The sequence below is a fragment of the Silene latifolia genome, chromosome X (assembly GCF_048544455.1).
Source record: "Silene latifolia isolate original U9 population chromosome X, ASM4854445v1, whole genome shotgun sequence".
NCBI lineage: Eukaryota > Viridiplantae > Streptophyta > Magnoliopsida > Caryophyllales > Caryophyllaceae > Silene > Silene latifolia.
The window spans coordinates 187,304,054-187,323,035 of record NC_133537.1 but is presented as its reverse complement, the minus strand read 5'-3'; the positions used below and the strand labels follow the sequence as shown (position 1 = coordinate 187,323,035).

Below are 18,982 nucleotides of genomic sequence, written 5' to 3'. Positions count from 1 at the left end.
ATATATATATATATATATATATATATATATATATATATATATATATATATATATATATACATACACTACACACGCAATCACACACACACACACACACACAAACACACCATTCCTGACTCGATATTTCCATTTGGAGTGGCTGGCTTAAGCATATTGGGGCCAGGATTTTGGAATGAGGGCGCCTTCTCACCCAAAATCAAGCAAATTTCAAGGGGCTCCCAACACACATACACCAGATTCATTTTATTAAACTCACTACATTCATTAGGTTCATTGGTTACAGGGTCCAAAATAGTCGCTCTGATACCACTTTGTAACCCCCCCCCCCCCCATCCACCAAGGAGCCTTAGCAAGACCTTCCATAGCAGATGAGGGCATTACCATCTCGGTTGCCCGAGGAATAATAAATATCATAACGTCAATAAAAGAACAATTATGTTTGTTATAAGTTTAACTCAATAAAAGAAAAGGTACTACTAATATCAACAACTATCAAGTACGGTGATACTATCCATGCCATGACTCAGTGATAAACTCGTCCCTCCAAAGCACCCATCTAAGCTCCACATATCAACACCTACTATGACTGACTGCTCACCATAATGGATCACAGCAGAGACAACACAGGAAGAAACACAGACAACACCACATAAGGTCGGTTACTGAAGAAATACAAAACACAAAGTACGTCATACACTAACCCAACTCCACCTCCAATCACCCATCAATCATCTAACTACCCGAAGGTAAAGTCCTGCCAGAATATCCATCGCAAGAGATATTCCACACCGCCAGTGGGGAACCGCAGTCTTTCCCACCTAAGCCCCGCTCATCTCCACCGAGCGCATAACCTATGTCCATTAATGTGCACACCCCCCTTGTGGCAGGAACCACAAGGAGCAAATCAAGGGCATGGAGCCATTCCGAGATGACTCCACTCAGCCGAGGACGCACCTCGTGAACCACAGACAATCAATAATAACCAACCACAATACCAATGTAAACAAAACCAATACCAACTAACAACACAACCAACATACCAACAATCAACAGTATTGAGTAGGAAAAACCTACCTTTAGTAATCGGCAGCAATACCGCATACAACCATATGACGACAAACAACCACCATTACGACCTATTACAAACAGTATGGCAAACCATATTACTAACAAACACAACCACAACCAAAACTAAAACAAAGGAAGACGATGATGATGATGACTTACTTATGCTCAGCGTTCCGGCGACAAAACCGCTACCCGACTCATGCCTCCCATCCTATGATGTCTCCAATCATAAAAGGGGTTCAAAGATGAAGGTTGGTGAAGGAGAGAAAGGTGTCGACAATTAGGTTTAGGAATAAATGAAATGAAAACTGATTTTGGGTTCACGACTTCACGATTTATATTCTACCGTTGAACTCGACTTACTCGATCGAGTATGGGACTTGCTCGATCGAGTCACTGGGCTACTCGATCGAGTAGCCTACGCTAGATCGATCCTCCTAATACCAAAGGTTATCATAGCGTAAGATCGAACTAATAAGGTTCCCAGAGGTCTAGACATGTGTCTAAGGTCAGTCAATGATGGTCAACGGGTCCCTAACGGGGCGGGTATTACACCTTTGGCTTTGGGTGAATGACTATTGGCCTTGGGCCTTTGGTTTGGCCTTTTGATTTGGCTTTGGGTGAATGGCTATTGGCTTAGGTTTTTGCTTTGGCTCTAGCTTTGGCCTTTGGGGGCATCGCTTTTGGCTTGGGCCTTTAGTTTTGGCCTTTTGCTTTGGCTTTGGGTGAATGGCTATTGGCTTAGGTTTTTGCTTTGGCTCTGGCTTTGGCCTTTGGGTGCATCCCTTTTGGCTTGGACTTTAGCTTTGGCTTTGTGTTTGGAGATTGACAGGCTTTGATCTATTCGAACTTTCCCATCCTTTGTTGGAAGGTGGTGAAGGTGCAGGCGAGGGCGTACCCCGGGGTAAGAGGTTGGTACTTGGTGATGGGATTTTTTTGTGGGGAATGGGCTTGCCTTCCGTCATTGATCATACGCAAGGAGATGTTCGTGGTTTGTTTCTAGGTTCGTCATAGAATCCCTTTGATAAAAGCTCATTCTAAATTGGGTGTTAATTAAAGGTTTGTATTACCAGACATGCAATGGGAATAGAAAATGGACACGGAGTTTTGGGTCCTTTGCAATTTAGATTGGGACATCACTTGAGTGTACTCATACTGAATTAGAACCTGTTATTTTAAATTCAATTCTCAAATCAGTTGTCGTTGTCAACGGGAAATGGTAAAGGAAGAGAGAAGAATATATGAAAGTTGAAAGTTGTGCTTTAATTTAGATAAATAAGAGGTTAGCACAAACACGAGAAATATGCGTGACTCATGGGGACACCCCCAGTTTGTCACTTAGGAATAGAAGAACAGACACTTGGATAGATATAGGAAAGCCTAAGACTCGGACTCTAACTCTAAATCGATCCGAGATACGGAATCCTAATCATCACTTCCCTTTTCGAAGGTCTGCTTCAGCATCCAGCGGATTTAATGTTTTATCTCTTGCATTGACCCACTTGAGCACTTCACTCTCGTTGTTTGAGACGATAGGAGGACAATGGTCTATGAGACTTTCATGCCCGTGCAGAATGAGACACACGTTAGGGTTGTCTTCATCACTTGGTTGGCATATGGATGAAGCTATCAGTTCCTGGTTTTTGATCACGTCATGAATAGCATGTTTTAGTTTGAAGCATGCTTCAGTATCATAACCTTTTCCTTGATGATATTGGCAATACATATTGCCATCCTAGAAACAGGTTTTCTTATTGGCAGGTGGATCTGGAGTAGGTTCAATTGGTTGTAGCTTCCCTCCAGTCATAAGCCTTCGAAGAGCGGCGACATAAATTGTTTCGAGATTTATGAATGTCCTTTGAGGACGTTCAACTTTGCTGCTTGACTTGAGACATCCAAGAGGATTGTCTTCATTGCGAGGCACGACTATAATTTTGCCAGCTTTAATCATATCTTAAATGGCATTCTCCATCTTGTAACCAGTTTCGGTATCACAGCCCTTGCCTTGATGGTATTGGCAATAGGCATTTTCGTTCTAGAAACTGGTTCTTTTGTTTTCGGGTGGGTTCGGAGTTGGACCAATAGGTTGCAGTAATCCTTCTAAAGCACGTATCTCCAGAGCGGTACCATATGTTATTCCAAGATATGTGAATACCTTTCCATGTTTTCCCATGGTTCCAACATTGGTATTTTTAGGGAAATTTTTGCGAGTTTTGTTTTTTTTTCAACCATGGGCGAAAACAGGACTTGGTCATTGTCAATGGGAAGTATTTGGGATGTTGCTTGGTATTTCGAAGGATATTTTGGTGAGGCAATATCATGTTCCTTGTTGGTGAGCTTACGGGTGAGGGAACCATTAGACAATTCCTCATTTTCAGCACTCACTGGTTGGTGAATGAAGGTTTGCTGTTCTCCTTGATGGCCAGTTTTATTTGTAGTGCCAAACCATTTCTCCAAATTAGCTACCTGAGTGTTCAAATCATCGATAGCCACTTGGAACTTCGAGAATAGGTTATTGATGGAGACGGAGAACATGAGTATACCTCTTTGAATGCCATCTTCATTAGTTGCCTGAATCTTCTCATCGTTGGGAGAAATTAGGTGAGAGCAGTCTAGGAAAGGTTCCTCACTATGTTCAATAGGGCTTTCAGGAGGGTTGTTCTTGTTGTTTACCGAGGGACGTAGGGGTACTTCATCCTTTTCAATCATGTCAAGAATGACACCTTTTAGGGGGAGACACAACTCAGATTCATATCTGCGACCTTTGTGATATTGGCAAAATTGTCCTATGTTCCATCTTCGACCTCGCTTGTTTGGTAGAGGGTCCGGAGTTGGACCAATCGGTTTTTGAGTGTTCCTTTGGAGATTAGCCTTTTCAAGGCTTTGGCGTAAGGTATGCCCAAATCAGGGAAGGACCTATGGGGTCGTCTGGTTTTGTTTTGGCGGAATTCCTAGGGGATTTGCTTAAGTGGTTTTGGTAGCCTTCCAATTAGGGTTGGTTTTGTGGTTGAGAAGTAGTCGATCCTCAAGGAGCTTAACCCTTTGCTTAACATCTAAAGAGGGAAAATTTCTAGTTTTCAGTCATAGTGGATGAAGATTGATCGACTTCTTGAGTTTTTTTACTGACGATCGATGGCACCCAAGGGATTTCTATTTGACATAACGATAGGCGTTATAACTTGTCTTGGCAAGAGATAGCACAAACAACAAGAAGTATGACACGTATGTACAAAAGACAGTTATGTCGCGGAGACACGGTGGTGTGACTAGATTTTGAGTTCATTAAAGATCGTGAATGACCTCTTGCGTTTGAACTCACGGTGCATGGTTTTGATTTAGACTCGAGTGTCGATTTAGGTAAGGTGATGCCTAGGCAAACGTCTTCTAACGGGATTCGGAGGTGTATCGATGGCGTGACGCCGTTGGACGAGATATGTATACAAATTTGAACTTTGACCCGTAACATATGGGAAAGGCGGGTTTAAGATCCTACGGGTTTTGACTCTATTAAAGCCATTGAAGATGTCTCGAATTTAGGCGACACGACTTAAACTAGAAGGTAAGTACTAACTTTGGCGGACACTCAACATTATCTAGACGACTTTGATTCGAACTCGACTCGACTCAACTTGAGGCTTAATCAGAAAGGTGGACTGATATGTAAGATGTTATTATTTAAAAAGGATTTTCGAAAATAGAAATTTTCAAAAAAGCGAGATATGCTTAGGATTATCATTTGAAAATTTTAAATAATCGGGGTCGCGACGGCTTAGAAAACGGTGCGTCATTTTCAAAGACGGTTTTGAAATTCATATTCGCGATTTTGAAGATCGAGAATTGAAAGTTTGGATAGTTGAAAAAGTTACGGCCTAGAACACGGTGCGGTCGAAGACGATTTTCGAAATTGAGATTTCAGACATTGAAATGACCATTATGTCGGCCCAAAAAGTGCATTTTGAAATGGTTCGAAAATCGAGTTTTGAAATTGCCATTATGACGGTGTAGAAAAAGGTTAAATTTGTTTTCAAAAGATTCGAAATTGAATTGAAATTATGAAAACAGCTAAATTTGTTTTCGAAGTATTTTGAAAATTTGAAACTCGAAAACGGTCTTATTTTCAGATATTTTGAAATTTGAAAATTTGAAAACGGTTAAATTCATTTTCAAAATATTTGAAATTGGATTGAAAATTGTGAGGATTGAATTCGTCATTACGATGGATTAGAAAATGGTTTTGATCTTTGAAAGACGATATGGAAATCAAAAGTTGTGAGAATTGAAATTATCATTAAGACATCTTAGAAAGCCTAAATTGGGTTTCAAAAAAGATGGGTTTGAAATTTGAAAATTTGGGGATTGAAATGGTCATCACGACGGCTTGAAAAACGGTCACTCGTTTAAAAAAAAACAGGATTTGCAATATTGAAAAATTACGGGAATTGAAATGGCCGTTACGATGGCTTGAAAAGGCGGTGTTTCTCGATTTGTAAATTGGTTTTGAATTTCGTAAATTCGAGGGTAAAATTTGTCATTACGACGGCTTGGGAAAATGTGCTTTTGTTTCCAAATGCGGTTTTGAAATTTAAGATTTGAGAAATGAAATAGCCATTATGACAGCATGAAAACGGTTTGAAGGTTTTGAATATCGAGGATCTAAATCGTTATTACGACGATGTAAAAAGGGTTTTGAAATATTTTGAAAATCGAGGATAGAAAATTTCGAAGTTGTTGAAATAGTTGTGGTCTCAAAAACAGTGAGTTGTTTTCGAAGACGGTTTTGAAATAGTTTCGAAAACGGTGCTTCATTATCGGGATTTAAAATGTCCATTATGTCGGCGCAAAAGTGCTTTTTGAAATGGTTTGTAAAAACCATGTTTTGAAATTGTCATTACGACGGCATGAAAATGTGCTTTGAAACGGTTGTGAAAAACTGAGTTTTGAAAGCGTCATTACAATGGCATAAAAAGGTGCTTCGAAATGGTTGTGAAAAACCGAGTTTGGAAATCGTCATTAGGACGGCATAAAGAGGTGCTTTGAAATGGTTATGAAAAACCGTGTTTTAAAATTGTCATTACGACGGCATGAAAAGGTGCTTAGAAACGGTTGTGAAAAATTGGGTTTTGAAATCGTCATCAGGACGGCTTAAAAAGGCATTTTTACAAAAATCGGCAAAAGACCGAGGTTTGAAATGACCATTAGAACGGCGTAAAAACGTGTTTTTGTAAGTTTTGAAAATGACAAGGAAGGACTTATAATCACATAGCACATAAGCACTCGTAATTCATTATATTATGCATAATGCTGACACGGGTTTTGGCTTAATAAGGGTGGTTACACACCAAACGATCAATCCCCGATTTTTGAGAGAGATGCCAATCCAAACAAAATGCGTGAGGTTGGTGCCCTAACCTCGTTCACGTAGTAAGTGAATGTGCTTTGACGAAACAGAAATGTGTGACGTCAATGTTATGTTTGACGCAATTGGGATTCGAAATACGGGGATGAGAAAACTTACGCCGACGAGACGAGCCAATTGGTCGATAAAGGTTAGGTTGTGGGCCCGGACAAGAAACCCGACTTATGACCAGAATATCAATTAATGCACTTTAACCATGACCTCATTCGAGTTTCACCATCTGAGGATCACAAAGAAACAAGTGCTTATTGTCCCCAGCGGAGTCGCTAATCTGTGGACATATGCCACCGGTGCGCCAATCTGTGGACATGCGGCAGGCTGAAAGCCACATTCGCTGTCGAAGAAATGCTTTCAACCGAATCGCTTTATATCGGTCGGTTTCGTCTTGATGAAGGTCTCGAACGATACAGAGATGGTCGGAGTCGCCACCAAGCAATTATCAGATGCTTGGAAACTGTTCGAATCCACTTTATACCTCGGACAAACGAAGCAAAAAGTGGTGCTTGACATAGGTACTAAAGATAAGAACTCGTCCCCCTTTAACATCCTATTGCTAGAATGACCCTCGTTGCCATGGATAAGGTCGTCCACTATCCAAAGGTTCTAAGTAACAAGTGACGCTACGTATTGGGAAGCCCTTTAATCGGACACCCAATCCCGCCCGCGTTAGCGGCCTCTACTAATAAATCGTGGTTGCTAGTGCAAAAGTTGATAAAACAGGTTAAATGCATGAATGCGCATCAGAAAGTTTATCCTAACATGTAAGAGTTTGCTAAGTTGGTTGTTTATCCAAGTATCAAGTAATTGATGTTGAATTAGATTTAAATTTATTTGCATGTGAAGACGGGAATTAAACATCCATTTACCAAGTTTAGGTTATGGTGCTTAACACGATCCAATTGTTTGAAAAAGGGTGTCAAATGACAAAGTGTAAAACGTAAACTTGTCAGTCTGATCCGCCATGTATTCGGGTTAACCGTAATCGGGATCGTCCTACACAAGTATAACACCGCGTTAATTTGTGGTCATTTCTGATAGTAATTTAACCTCGTGTGTGTTCGTTCGCCATTTAATTCGTTGGTCGAGTGGTAAGGAGTGGTGAACTTCGGGACGGAGTTCTTTTTAAGGAGAGAAGACTGTAATACTCCGTATTTTAATTAATAATTTACATTTATATTTACATGGGTTGTCGGAAATAAATAATAAGTTGAATAAATAATAAGTTGTTGTCGTAAAAGAAAAGAAGCAAAATAAAATAAAATAAGATGGGGGTGGGGTACACGGTTGGACCGTGTATGTAGACCGTGTGGTACCACGGTGAGACCAACTTGAAGGAAGGTAGTATTTGGTTTGGGTGTTATCTATGCTCCAAGATATTTTCATTATTTTAATATTAAAAGGGATTTCCTAGAACCTTCCTACTTTTCCTACCAATTTATATAAATACCAACCTTATACCTCACAATCATAATTATTCTTCTTCAAAAACTCAAATACAATTGTGAGGAGAGCTTTTGTGAGACAACTTTAAGACGGAATTTTCACCTTGCGATAATTAATTGTGGTAAGTTATCTAATCACCTAATATCAATTGTTTACGTTTTGACTAAAGACCAAAATTGGCGTTGACCGTGAGGGCCGTTGACCAGGCCGTGGCTGTTTGACCGGTAGGTTGACCGCCGTCGGTTGGCCATGTGATTGGGGGCGTGTTTGTGTCGATTTTGCGGGATTATTTTGGGTAGTTTACATATTAAATTCATTAATAAGATTAGTTAATAGTTATACATAAACTAATTGATTGTTTAGATGGTGAATTTGTAGAGGAAGCTTTTTGATATTTGATTATTTGAGAAGATTTGCTAAAAAGTAGGTTAACTACTCAACTATACTATATTGGTAATTGGAGAATTGTTGAAAGATGGATCATTGTTGTAATTATTGTGCTGAGCATATCGTTGTAATTGTTGTCTTGAGCATATTGATATCATTGTTGTCTTATAATCATATCATTATCTTGTTGGTTGGTTCTCTGTTGTTGGTTGGTTTTGTGAAAGAGATTGGCATTGAGATTATCGTTACTATTGAGTTACTGGTCGGTCAAGCACGGGGATGTGCAAGTGTCGTGGTCCTGTACGAATTATGGTTGGCCAGGCACGGTGGTGTTGGGAGTGGCCGTGGACATGAGCAGTACACCGTGTGGTGTCGTGTGAGGCGTAAACGGTTGGTGCTTGTGATGGGTTTCACGGTTCAGCTGTGTGTGTGTGTGTGTGTGTGTGTGACGGTCTTGGTTTGGATCGTTAATTTTATTGCAGGTCGTCGTATTATTATTATTATTATTATTATTATTATTATTATTATTATTATTATTATTATTATTATTATTATTATTATTATTATTATTATTATTATTATTATTATTATTATTATTATTATTATTATTATTATTATTATTATTATTATTATTATTATTATTATTATTATTATTATTATTATTATTATTATTATTATTATTATTATTATTATTATTATTATTATTATTATTATTATTATTATTATTATTATTATTATTATTATTATTATTATTATTATTATTATTATTATTATTATTATTATTATTATTATTATTATTATTATTATTATTATTATTATTATTATTATTATTATTATTATTATTATTATTATTATTATTATTATTATTATTATTATTATTATTATTATTATTATTATTATTATTATTATTATTATTATTATTATTATTATTATTATTATTATTACTTCCTCCATTCCACCCATTTCTATGCATTTCACTTTTGCACATAATTTTAGGAAAATTATTATTTTATTTATAATGACAATTATACCCCTTATTTTATGACACCCACATCTTTAATTTCCAAACCTAACCCCGAACACAACCCACTGCTCACCTAACCCACCAAAGAACCACCACCACTCGTGGGCCAAACACCACACCATGTTCAACTCGACCCACCACCAACATTGCTTTGGTTTTAGGTGAACCGCCTCAGTCGTCAGATCTTTCCCTTTCTTCCACGCACCATACACCACAAATTATTCTCCACCGCACAAAATTAGTCACCACCGTCGCACCCTTTCTTTGCCTTCATCACCACCACGGATCCGCAAGACAAGGCACCCAAAAAGTCAAGGGGAGTGACCAAGGTGTGCGATTTTGATGTGAAGCTTTGGTGGGGTGTTCGTGAAGCGGACGTAGTGGGTTGACTTGGTCGGTCGTCCGGTAGAGTTATTTGATTCTTGAGGTAGCAATGGGTTTCCAGTTGTGAATGGTTGTTCAATGATGGTGATGGACAATTAATGATCTTGATCTTTACAGTGCGGGTGCTGGTGGAGATGTGGCTGGTGTACAGTGCTGGTGGGTCTAGGAGGTGGGGTGGGGTGGGGTGGTGGTGTGCGTTGTGGTCTTAATGGAGGAGTTTGTGTACGAGTGGAATAAAGTATATGATACTCTGATAGATGATGGATGACAAGGAGTAACACACAAGGGCAGCACAGTCATTTGAGCACTTAAAGTTTACTAGATAAGGAAATGTATAGAAGTGATTGAAATTTCTAAAAGAGGAATATGTATAGAAATGAATGGAAAGGAGGAAATATTATTATTATTATTATTATTATTATTTTTTTTTTTTTTTTTTTTTTTTTTTTTTTTGGTAAATGTAAAAATATATTAATAAAACAAGAACCAAATACATCAACATTTCAAGCTGACATGAAAATCAGCTAGCCATGAAACTAATTACATATTACATAAGCTTCTCAAGCCAACTACGATCTCTCCTTGACATTGTGCCCTTGCATTGCTGTTGAATTTTAGCTCGAACTTCAAACTGAATCAGTTTCAGACAACCTGTTGGAGCTTGGATTTGCAACTCATGTCTGCTGCCATTTCGTTGCCTCCAAATATGGTAAGTAACATCATTCAGAATGCTATTAATGATTCCAACTTTCAGTCTGGACAATCTAGCATACCCCCTCCAATCCTGGTCTCTTGTTTCAGGCAATGAGTAACCAGTCCATTCACAAATCAAAGCCAACACTGCCTTACTGTACTGACATTTAAAAAACAGATGTTGCGTGGTTTCTTCCTCAGTCCCACAGATGCAACAGAGATTATCACGAGCAATGTTGAGTCTAAAGAGCTTGTCCTTAGTGTTAAGGCCCCGATGATGATACATTCAGGCTATAATTGAATGTTTAGGGACAGTCCACTTATTCCAAACCTGATGATGCCACTCTATATCAGGAATAGAGTGATGTAGCCAAGCATACCCTTTAGCAATGGAATACTCTTTACCGGCGGGGAGCTCCATTCATTCTGACTGTAAGCAGGCTGCATCTCAGTTTTCAGTCTACAAACCTTCTTCCAAGTCCAACTTGCTGCATTAGGACACTGATAATTCTCCCAGGTAGTCCCTCTTATGTAGATGCTATGGATCCATTGAACCCAGAGTTTGTTAGGGTGAGCATGGATCCACCAAAGAAGCTTACCAATTGCAGCTTTATTCCACATGACTTCATTCTTAAGTCCTAGACCTCCCTGCCTTTTTCCATTACAAATTTTGTCCCATGCCACTGTAGGGGTCTTAAGATATTCAGAACTTCCACACCACAGGAAGTTCCTACATATGGCTTCAATCTTAGCAATGACACCTTTTGGCAAAATGAAAAATATTATTATTATTATTATTATTATTATTATTGTTGTTGTTTTTGTTGTTGTTGTTGTTGTTGTTGTTGTTGTTGTTGTTGTTGTTGTTGTTGTTGTTGTTGTTGTTGTTGTTGTTGTTGTTGTTGTTGTTGTTGTTGTTGTTGTTGTTGTTGTTGTTGTTGTTGTTGTTGTTGTTGTTGTTGTTGTTGTTGTTGTTGTTGTTGTTGTTGTTGTTGTTGTTGTTGTTGTTGTTGTTGTTGTTGTTGTTGTTGTTGTTGTTGTTGTTGTTGTTGTTGTTGTTGTTGTTGTTGTTGTTGTTGTTGTTGTTGTTGTTGTTGTTGTTGTTTAGTTATCCTACTCAACCTCATGGTTGATAGTGTAGTCGTGAACACCTGTGATGAACCATAATGGGGAGCACATTGATTTCAGGTAGGTTGTGAGAAGTGCTGGATGCTTTAAAGGGGGAGCTTGGGACGAGATTATCACTTGAGTTTAGAGATCGCCTTAATTCATTTAGACACTATTAATTGTATTTCCGCTGCAGTTGTTAAAAGAATTTCATAATATTTATTTATCTCGTTGGATATTTGTAAGAAATCTTTTTGAGGCACTTTAATAATATATCATCTTAAAGTACTTTGGTATTGTTTGTCTTTATACTTACTACCTCAGGCAACTGAGATGGTAATACCTTTATTTACTTGAGAATGTCTTGCTAAAAGCTCTTAAATAAATGAGGGTGTTACAAAGTGGTATCAGAGCGGACGTTCCTAAGGCCTAAACAAATGAATTTAATGAACTTAGGATGAGTCTAATAAAATGAACCCGGGGTACAAACTGTTTAGGAGTCCTTTTTTCTAGGTTAGGGAGACGTCCTTGATCTGGCTCTTTTCAGTTTTGAGCCGGTCACCTCGAGGAAGGTTAAAGAGAGAAAAGGGTAGTTAGCGTGGATGCTTTACCTTAAGGGTCTAATTGTGTCCTCAAGCTACGAAAGGTACTAATTTTATTTTTAGGATGAGAACAAAAGATAAGATATTTTAAGACGAATAAAAACAAGAGGCGTGTATGGCCTATGTGACGATTGTGCGGTGGTTGAAAATTGTTTTGAGCCTGATTAACTCGTAGCAGGATTACGCATGAAATTTTGTTGGCTTATCATTAGTGGTATGAATTCGAGAAATATGAATTGTTGAATTATTGCATCTTTATATGAGTTGAATGAATATATATGTGAACTATATGTTTAGTAAAGTTTCATGTCTAGAGATATGCGGTATGTGTTGCCCTGAACCTTTAGACATTGAATTATGAGATTGCATGAATTAATGACTAAACATGTATCAAGAGTAATTAAATTGGGAAAAAGAAGGAGATAGGTCGTGAGGAGGTCATGAGTGCCGTGAGTCACCGTGGTTGGTCGGGCAAGATCAGCTCGATCAATCACACATTCTTTTGTATGCAGGAATTTTATCTTCTATCTTATACCCGAAACCTTTTTTAGAACGGAAACTTATGTTTCTTATTTTATCTTATTAGAACCCAAATGGCACCCAAGAGAGCTACGGCCACAGCTATGACTCAGAAAGAGATGGATAGGCTCATTGCAACCAATGATGCTTTGACTGCTGCTTTACAATCAAAGACTGCGACGTGGGCCCTGCTAAGATGAGTGCTGCTATTGCTCGTCATAATCCAATGAAGTATGATGAACTTGGTGAACCGTCACTACTGGGAGATTGGTGTAGGGAGTTTGACAATCTCTTCGAAGTATTAGATTGTCCTGAGGAAATACAAGTAGATCAAGCTGCTGACTACTTGAAAGGGAAGGCTGGGTTGTGGTGGAACCGCAACAAGGTAGTAATAAGGGTGGCATGGAAAGAGAGTGAGGAACCGTTTATCTCAAAGAGAGGTTTTAAGGATACCTTGAGGGGCACGTTGGTACCTGAGCATGTTAGGAGTAAGATCAGGTCGGTGTTTGATTCATTTAAGATGACAGAGGAGATAACCATAGAAGATTATCATAACAGATTTATGGAGTTAACTAAGTTTATGTCGGACTTGAATTATGGGGATGCGGTGTTGGATTTAAGGTTTGAGAAGGGTTTAACTACGCGTATCAAAAAAAGACTGGTAGCTGGAGAGCGAAGTACTGTAGAGGAGGTGTACCAAAGAGCCGGTCATGCTGAAAGAATTGCTGACATGGTGAAGGAGGAAAAGAAGGACAAAGGAGAAAATAGGAAGGTAAAGGCTACTAGTGAGGGAGCTGGAGTAAACAAGAAGCAGAATTTCAATCAATATCGTTCGTTTTTTGCCGGTGGAGCCGTGAGTGGTGGCGGTTTCGGCCGTAGTGGAGTGACAAGCAGAGCGAGTGGTGGGAAGAGGCCACAATGCTATGGATGTGGTAGGTTCGGTCATAAATTTTTCGAGTGTCGAACCACTGCGAGAAGGAATAATGTGAATAATATGAATGGAGGTTTCAGTGGAGGAAATATTAATGGATTTAAGACACCAACGGCTAGCTATGGAAGTAATCGTTTTAATAGATCCTGGAATAACCAAATGAGCTATAACAATAGCAACAACTTTCAAAATCGCTTTAACAATAGTCAAGGCAATGGAAATGGAGGGAACCAGAATGGCACCGGGAAGCGAGTAGTGGCATTGGCATCAACTGTGCAAGGAGGCGTGAAAAACAGTGGCAAGTTGTTCATGATAGGAAAAGAGGCAGCTGAGGAAGATGCTCATGTGGTTTCGGGTACTTTTCTATCCAACTCTAAACCTTCTTATGTTTTATTTGATTCGGGAGCGACCCATTCATTTATATCAAGTGACCATGTTAAGGTGTTGGGATTAGTTGACCCAGTAGTAATAAAAGATGAAGTAACAATACCTTCTGGGGAGTCGATATCTTGTACCCATGTATATAAAGACGTAGATATTCTTATCGGCGAAGTTTTGTCTTCCATGGACTTAATAGAATTTCCATTGGGTGGTTTCGAGATTATTTTGGGGATGGATTGGTTGAATATAAATAGAGCTTTTATAGATTGTCATCAAAAGAAAGTATCTCTAAAAGGAGAGTAAGAGTGTCTTATAGAGGATTTGTAGTAAGACCAAAGGTGAGACTTATATCAACAATTACCCTGAAATCTTGTTTGAGGAAGGGAGGAGAGTTGATTTTGTGTCACGTAAAGGACATGCGTGAGACAGCGAAAGGCACAAATGAGATTCCAGTGGTGAGTGAGTTTTAGGATGTGTTCCCAGAGAAAATTCCAGGTTTACCTGCAAAGAGAGAGGTGGATTTTAATATTGAGTTGAAACCAGGAACGGGACCTATTTCTAAAGCACCTTCTAGAATGGGACCAAAGGATTTGGAGGAATTAAAGTAGCAGTTGGAGGAGATGCTAGATAAGGGATATGTAAGGCCAAGTGTGTCGCCCTGGGGAGCACCCGTGTTATTTGTTAACAAGAAGGATGGGAGCATGAGATTGTGTATAGATTATAGAGAGTTGAATAAGGTGACGATTAAGAATAGATACCCTTTGCCTCGAATTGATGATTAATTTGATCAATTGAGTGGAGCTGGAGTTTTCTCTAATATTGACTTGAGATCGGGTTATCATCAGTTGAGAATTAAGGAAGAGGATGTGCCTAAGACTGCCTTTAGGACAAGGTATGGACACTACGAGTTTGTATTTATGCCTTTTGGTTTGACTAATTCACCTGCAATATTATGGATTTGATGAATAGGGTGTTTAGTCCTTACCTTGATCAGTTTGTCGTTGTCTTTATTGACGATATATTGGTGTACTCTAAGGATAAAGAGGAGAATGAGAAACATTTGAGGATTGTGTTATAGACTTTAAGGGAGAATGATTTGTATGCTAAATTGAGTAAATCTGAGTTTTGGTTGGATAAGATAGCATTGCTGGGCCATGTGGTGTCAAAGGAGGGAGTGTCAGTTGATCCAAGAAAGATTGAGGCAGTGTCTAACCGGGAGAAACCGAAAAACGTGGCAGATGTAAGGAGTTTTATGGGGTTAGCTGGCTACTACAGGAGCTTTGTGAAAGATTTCTCTAAGATAGGCAAGCCTTTGATAGTTTTGATGAGGAAGGAGAACAAGTTTAAGTGGGATGAGAGTTGTAAGACGGCTTTTCTAACTTTCAATGAGCGCTTGACCATAGCTCCTGTCTTAGCTTTACCTGAAGGAAGTAAGGATTTTGAGGTGTATACCGATGCTTCGAAAAATGGATTGGGGGTGTGTGTTAATGCAAAGAGGGAAAGTGATCGCTTATGCTTCAAGACAGTTAAAACCGTACGAGGAGAATTATCCAACGCACGATCTGGAGCTAGGGGCGGTCGTGTTTGCTCTTAAGTTACGGAGGCATTATTTATATAGAGCTACTTTTAAGGTATTTTCTGATCAAATGAGTCTTAAGTATATTTACACTCAGAAAGAGCTTAATATGAGACAAAGGAGGTGGATACAATTGATTGGAGATTAGGACATGGGGATAATTTATCATGAGGGGAAGGCTAATGTGGTAGCAGATGCTTTAAGTAGGAAGCCAGTTCATGCTTTATGTTTAGCTATGTCGCGGATTAATTTGCAAGATGAATTAAAGGAAATGAGAATTTGTGGGATAAGAAAAGGGGATTCAGTTGAGGATTTAATGATTGAACCGGAGTTGTATGCTGAGGTTAGAGAGAAGCAGAAAGGAGATCCAAAATTGGAGAAGTGGCGTGCGGCCGTGGAGGTGGACGTGCTGTCACATTTTGTAGTAGGAATAGATGGTGGTTTGAGATTCGATGGAAGGTGGTGTGTACCTGATGATGAGGACTTGAAGAGAACGATTCTGACTGAAGCACATTCTACACCATATTTTGTGCATCCTGGAGGAGATAAGTTGTATAAAGATTTAAAGAAAATGTTTTGGTGGCCTGGGATGAAAAAGGAGGTTCTTAAGTCTGTTTCTAGATGTTTGGTTTGCCAAAGGGTGAAAGGTGAGCATAAGAGACCACAGGGTAAGGTACAGTCTCTTGATGTGCCTGAATGGAAGTGGGAAAGCATTTCTATGGATTTTATTGTTGGTTTACCTCGTACATAGAAGGGGAATAATATGATTTGGATGATAGTAGATCGTTTGACTAAGACAACGCACTTTATTCCTATGAAAGACACGTGGAGCAAGGCTGAATTGACCAAAGCATATTTTAAGAATATCGTGAAGTTACACGGAATTTCCAAGGATATTGTTTCTAATCGTGATTCAAGGTTTATTTCTAAGTTCTGACAAGAGTTGCAAAAGTGTATGGGCACGACCTTGAAGATGAGCACTGCATTTCATCCATCTACAGATGGACAGACTGAGAGGCTATTCAGACTTTAGAGGATATGTTAAGAGGTTATGTCTTGGAGTTTGGAGGTTCATGGGAAGAGAGGTTAGATTTGATAGAATTTTTTTTTTTTTTTTTTTTTTTTTTTTTTGGTGAAATGTAAGAATTCCATTAATAACCGTAACAAAAGTTACAACACCGTTTTTTGGTTACACAACAGTTTCAATTCCTAAAAGGAATCTACAAATGCAATTTAACACTACTTAGCCACATAACATCTCGACTTACTAAATTAGGCTGAAGCCGTGAACTAACTCGCATTTTTAGTACCTTCATTATCTGTGACACAACTAGAGTAGGCCTAAGAATACAGCCTGCAACCCTAGCCTGATTACGTTGGATCCATATATGATATTGAGCTGCAAGAACAACATACAGGAGGACCCCTTTCTTTAGTTTGGAATGCTGCCCAGAACCTATCAGATATATCAAGTCAGTTGCAGGAAGAGCAACATCTAACAGATGACCAAGCTCATCATAGATCTTTCTTGCATATTCACATGTCTGAAACAAGTGAATATGATTTTCAATCCCCTTACCACATAGTAAGCAGTCAGCATCAGCAGCTATGCCTAGGGCCAGCAGCCTCTCCTTGAGCAGAAGGGCCTCTCTAGCCACAAGCCAAGCTATAAATTGATGTTTAGGGATACACCAAGGATTCCAGATCTGTTTATGCCATGTTACAGTCTGGAATTTCTGTCTGAGAAGCTCATAACCACTTTGAATTGTGTAGCCTTTAGTATCTAACACCCATTGCCCATTGGAATAACCAGCAGCCAGTTTATCCTTGATCCTGGAAACTGACTTCCAACCCCAACTGATATCAGTCCTAGGTTGATAATCATCCCAGTTTTGGCCCTTTAAATAAATTTGATTAACCCACTTCACCCAAAGTCTATCTAGATTGAAATAAATCCACCATACTAATTTGCCCATAGCTGCAATGTTCCAGATATGATTGTCTCTAAGTCCCAGTCCCCCCTCAGACTTGGGGGAGCAGATTTTCTCCCAACTCACTCTTGGACATCTGATAAAGTCAGGCCCTCCATCCCATAGATAATTTCTACAAATGGAATTGACTTTGTTGAGCACACCCTAAGCTATAACAAAGATATTCACCCAGTAATTGTAAAGAGCAGTAAGAACAGAGGACACTAACACCAATCTCCCAGAGTATGACAATTTTTTTGAACCAAAACTTCTTATACGAGTGATTAGTTTCTCCACCAGAATACTACAATCCAGTTTAGACATTTTGCCACAGGTAATGGGAACTCCCAGATACCTGAATGGCAGGGAGCCTTCATGAACCCCAGAAATTTGTAGAATCTCATGCTTAATATCATTAGGGACCCCATTAAAGAAAGCATTAGTCTTGGTAGGATTGATAGAATTTTCTTATAATAATAGTTACCATGCTAGTATTCATATGGCACTTTTTGAAGCTTTGTATGGAAGGAAGTATGGGAGTCCAGTATGTTGGGATGACGTCACTGATGCCGTGACACTGGGTCCAGAGTTGATTCAGCTGATGGTTGAGCAAGTACATGTAATTAGACAAAAGATGAGAGCTGCACAAGATCGGCAAAAGTGTTATGCAGATTTAAAAAGGAGTGAGATTGAGTTTGCTGTAGGAGACAAAGTGTTGTTGAAACTATCACCGATAAAGGGAGTGATGCGGTTTGGCAAGAGAGGGAAGCTTAGCTAGAAGTAAATTGGACCTTATGAGATTTTAGACAGAATTGGTGAAGTGGCATATCGACTTGCACTTCCGCCAGCCTTGGCAAGAGTTCATAATGTTTTTCATGTTTCACAGTTGAGAAAGTATGTGAGTGATCATACTCATGTGTTAGCAGCTAAGACAGTTGAGATGGATGAGAATTTGTCTTATGAGGAAGTGGCTAAGGAGATCTTTGACAGAAAAGTGAGAAAGACTAGAAATAGTGAGATTTCCTTGGTGAAAATTTTATGGACTAATCATAATGTAGAGGAAGCTACATGGGAGGTTGAAGATGAGATAAAGGAGAAGCATCCTCATTTGTTTGCTTAAGGTATGTTAGTTACGAGGACGTAACCTTTTTTTTACGGGGGTAGAATGTAACACCGCGTTAATTTGTGGTCATTTCTGATAGTAATTTAACCTCATGTGTGTTCGCTCGCCATTTAATTGGTTGGTCGAGTGGTAAGGAGTGGTGAACTTCGGAACGAAGTTCTTTTTAAGGAGGGAAGACTGTAATACTCCATATTTTAATTAATAAATTACATTTATATTTACATGAGTTGTCGTAAATAAATAATAAGTTGAATAAATAATATGTTAAATAAATAATAAGTTGTTGTCGTAAACGAAAAGAAGCAAAATAAAATAAAATAAGACGGAGGGGGGCACACGGTTGGACCGTGTATGTGGA

The 18,982-nt window shown here is 38.9% G+C and overlaps 3 protein-coding genes across 3 annotated transcripts; 2 read left to right on the top strand and 1 right to left on the bottom strand.

Moving 5' to 3' along the window:
• Window positions 1-10,269: 10,269 nt before the first annotated feature.
• Window positions 10,270-10,701, bottom strand: LOC141618931 (uncharacterized). Its single transcript, XM_074435988.1, has one exon. The coding sequence runs from the start codon at window positions 10,699-10,701 to the stop codon at window positions 10,270-10,272; it is 432 nt and encodes a 143-aa protein (XP_074292089.1).
• Window positions 10,702-15,682: 4,981 nt separating this feature from the next.
• Window positions 15,683-16,282, top strand: LOC141618929 (uncharacterized). The gene is made up of 2 exons (XM_074435987.1): window positions 15,683-16,083; window positions 16,171-16,282. The coding sequence occupies exons 1-2, from the start codon at window positions 15,683-15,685 to the stop codon at window positions 16,280-16,282; spliced, it is 513 nt and encodes a 170-aa protein (XP_074292088.1).
• Window positions 16,283-18,000: 1,718 nt separating this feature from the next.
• LOC141618928 (uncharacterized) lies at window positions 18,001-18,621 on the top strand. Its single transcript, XM_074435986.1, has 2 exons — window positions 18,001-18,201; window positions 18,388-18,621. Exons 1-2 carry the CDS (start codon window positions 18,001-18,003, stop codon window positions 18,619-18,621), a joined length of 435 nt encoding a protein of 144 aa, XP_074292087.1.
• Window positions 18,622-18,982: the final 361 nt, after the last annotated feature.

Bases quoted from the DNA above. Each gene is read 5' to 3' on its own strand.
- LOC141618931 (XM_074435988.1), bottom strand. From the start codon at position 10,701: ATGTATCATCATCGGGGCCTTAACACTAAGGACAAGCTCTTTAGACTC.
- LOC141618929 (XM_074435987.1), top strand. From the start codon at position 15,683: ATGGGGATAATTTATCATGAGGGGAAGGCTAATGTGGTAGCAGATGCT. The intron at 16,084-16,170 runs GTATAAAGATTT...GGTTTGCCAAAG, and splicing joins CATCCTGGAGGAGATAAGTT to GGTGAAAGGTGAGCATAAGA.
- LOC141618928 (XM_074435986.1), top strand. From the start codon at position 18,001: ATGGCACTTTTTGAAGCTTTGTATGGAAGGAAGTATGGGAGTCCAGTA. The intron at 18,202-18,387 runs GTAGGAGACAAA...CATGTTTCACAG, and splicing joins GGAGTGAGATTGAGTTTGCT to TTGAGAAAGTATGTGAGTGA.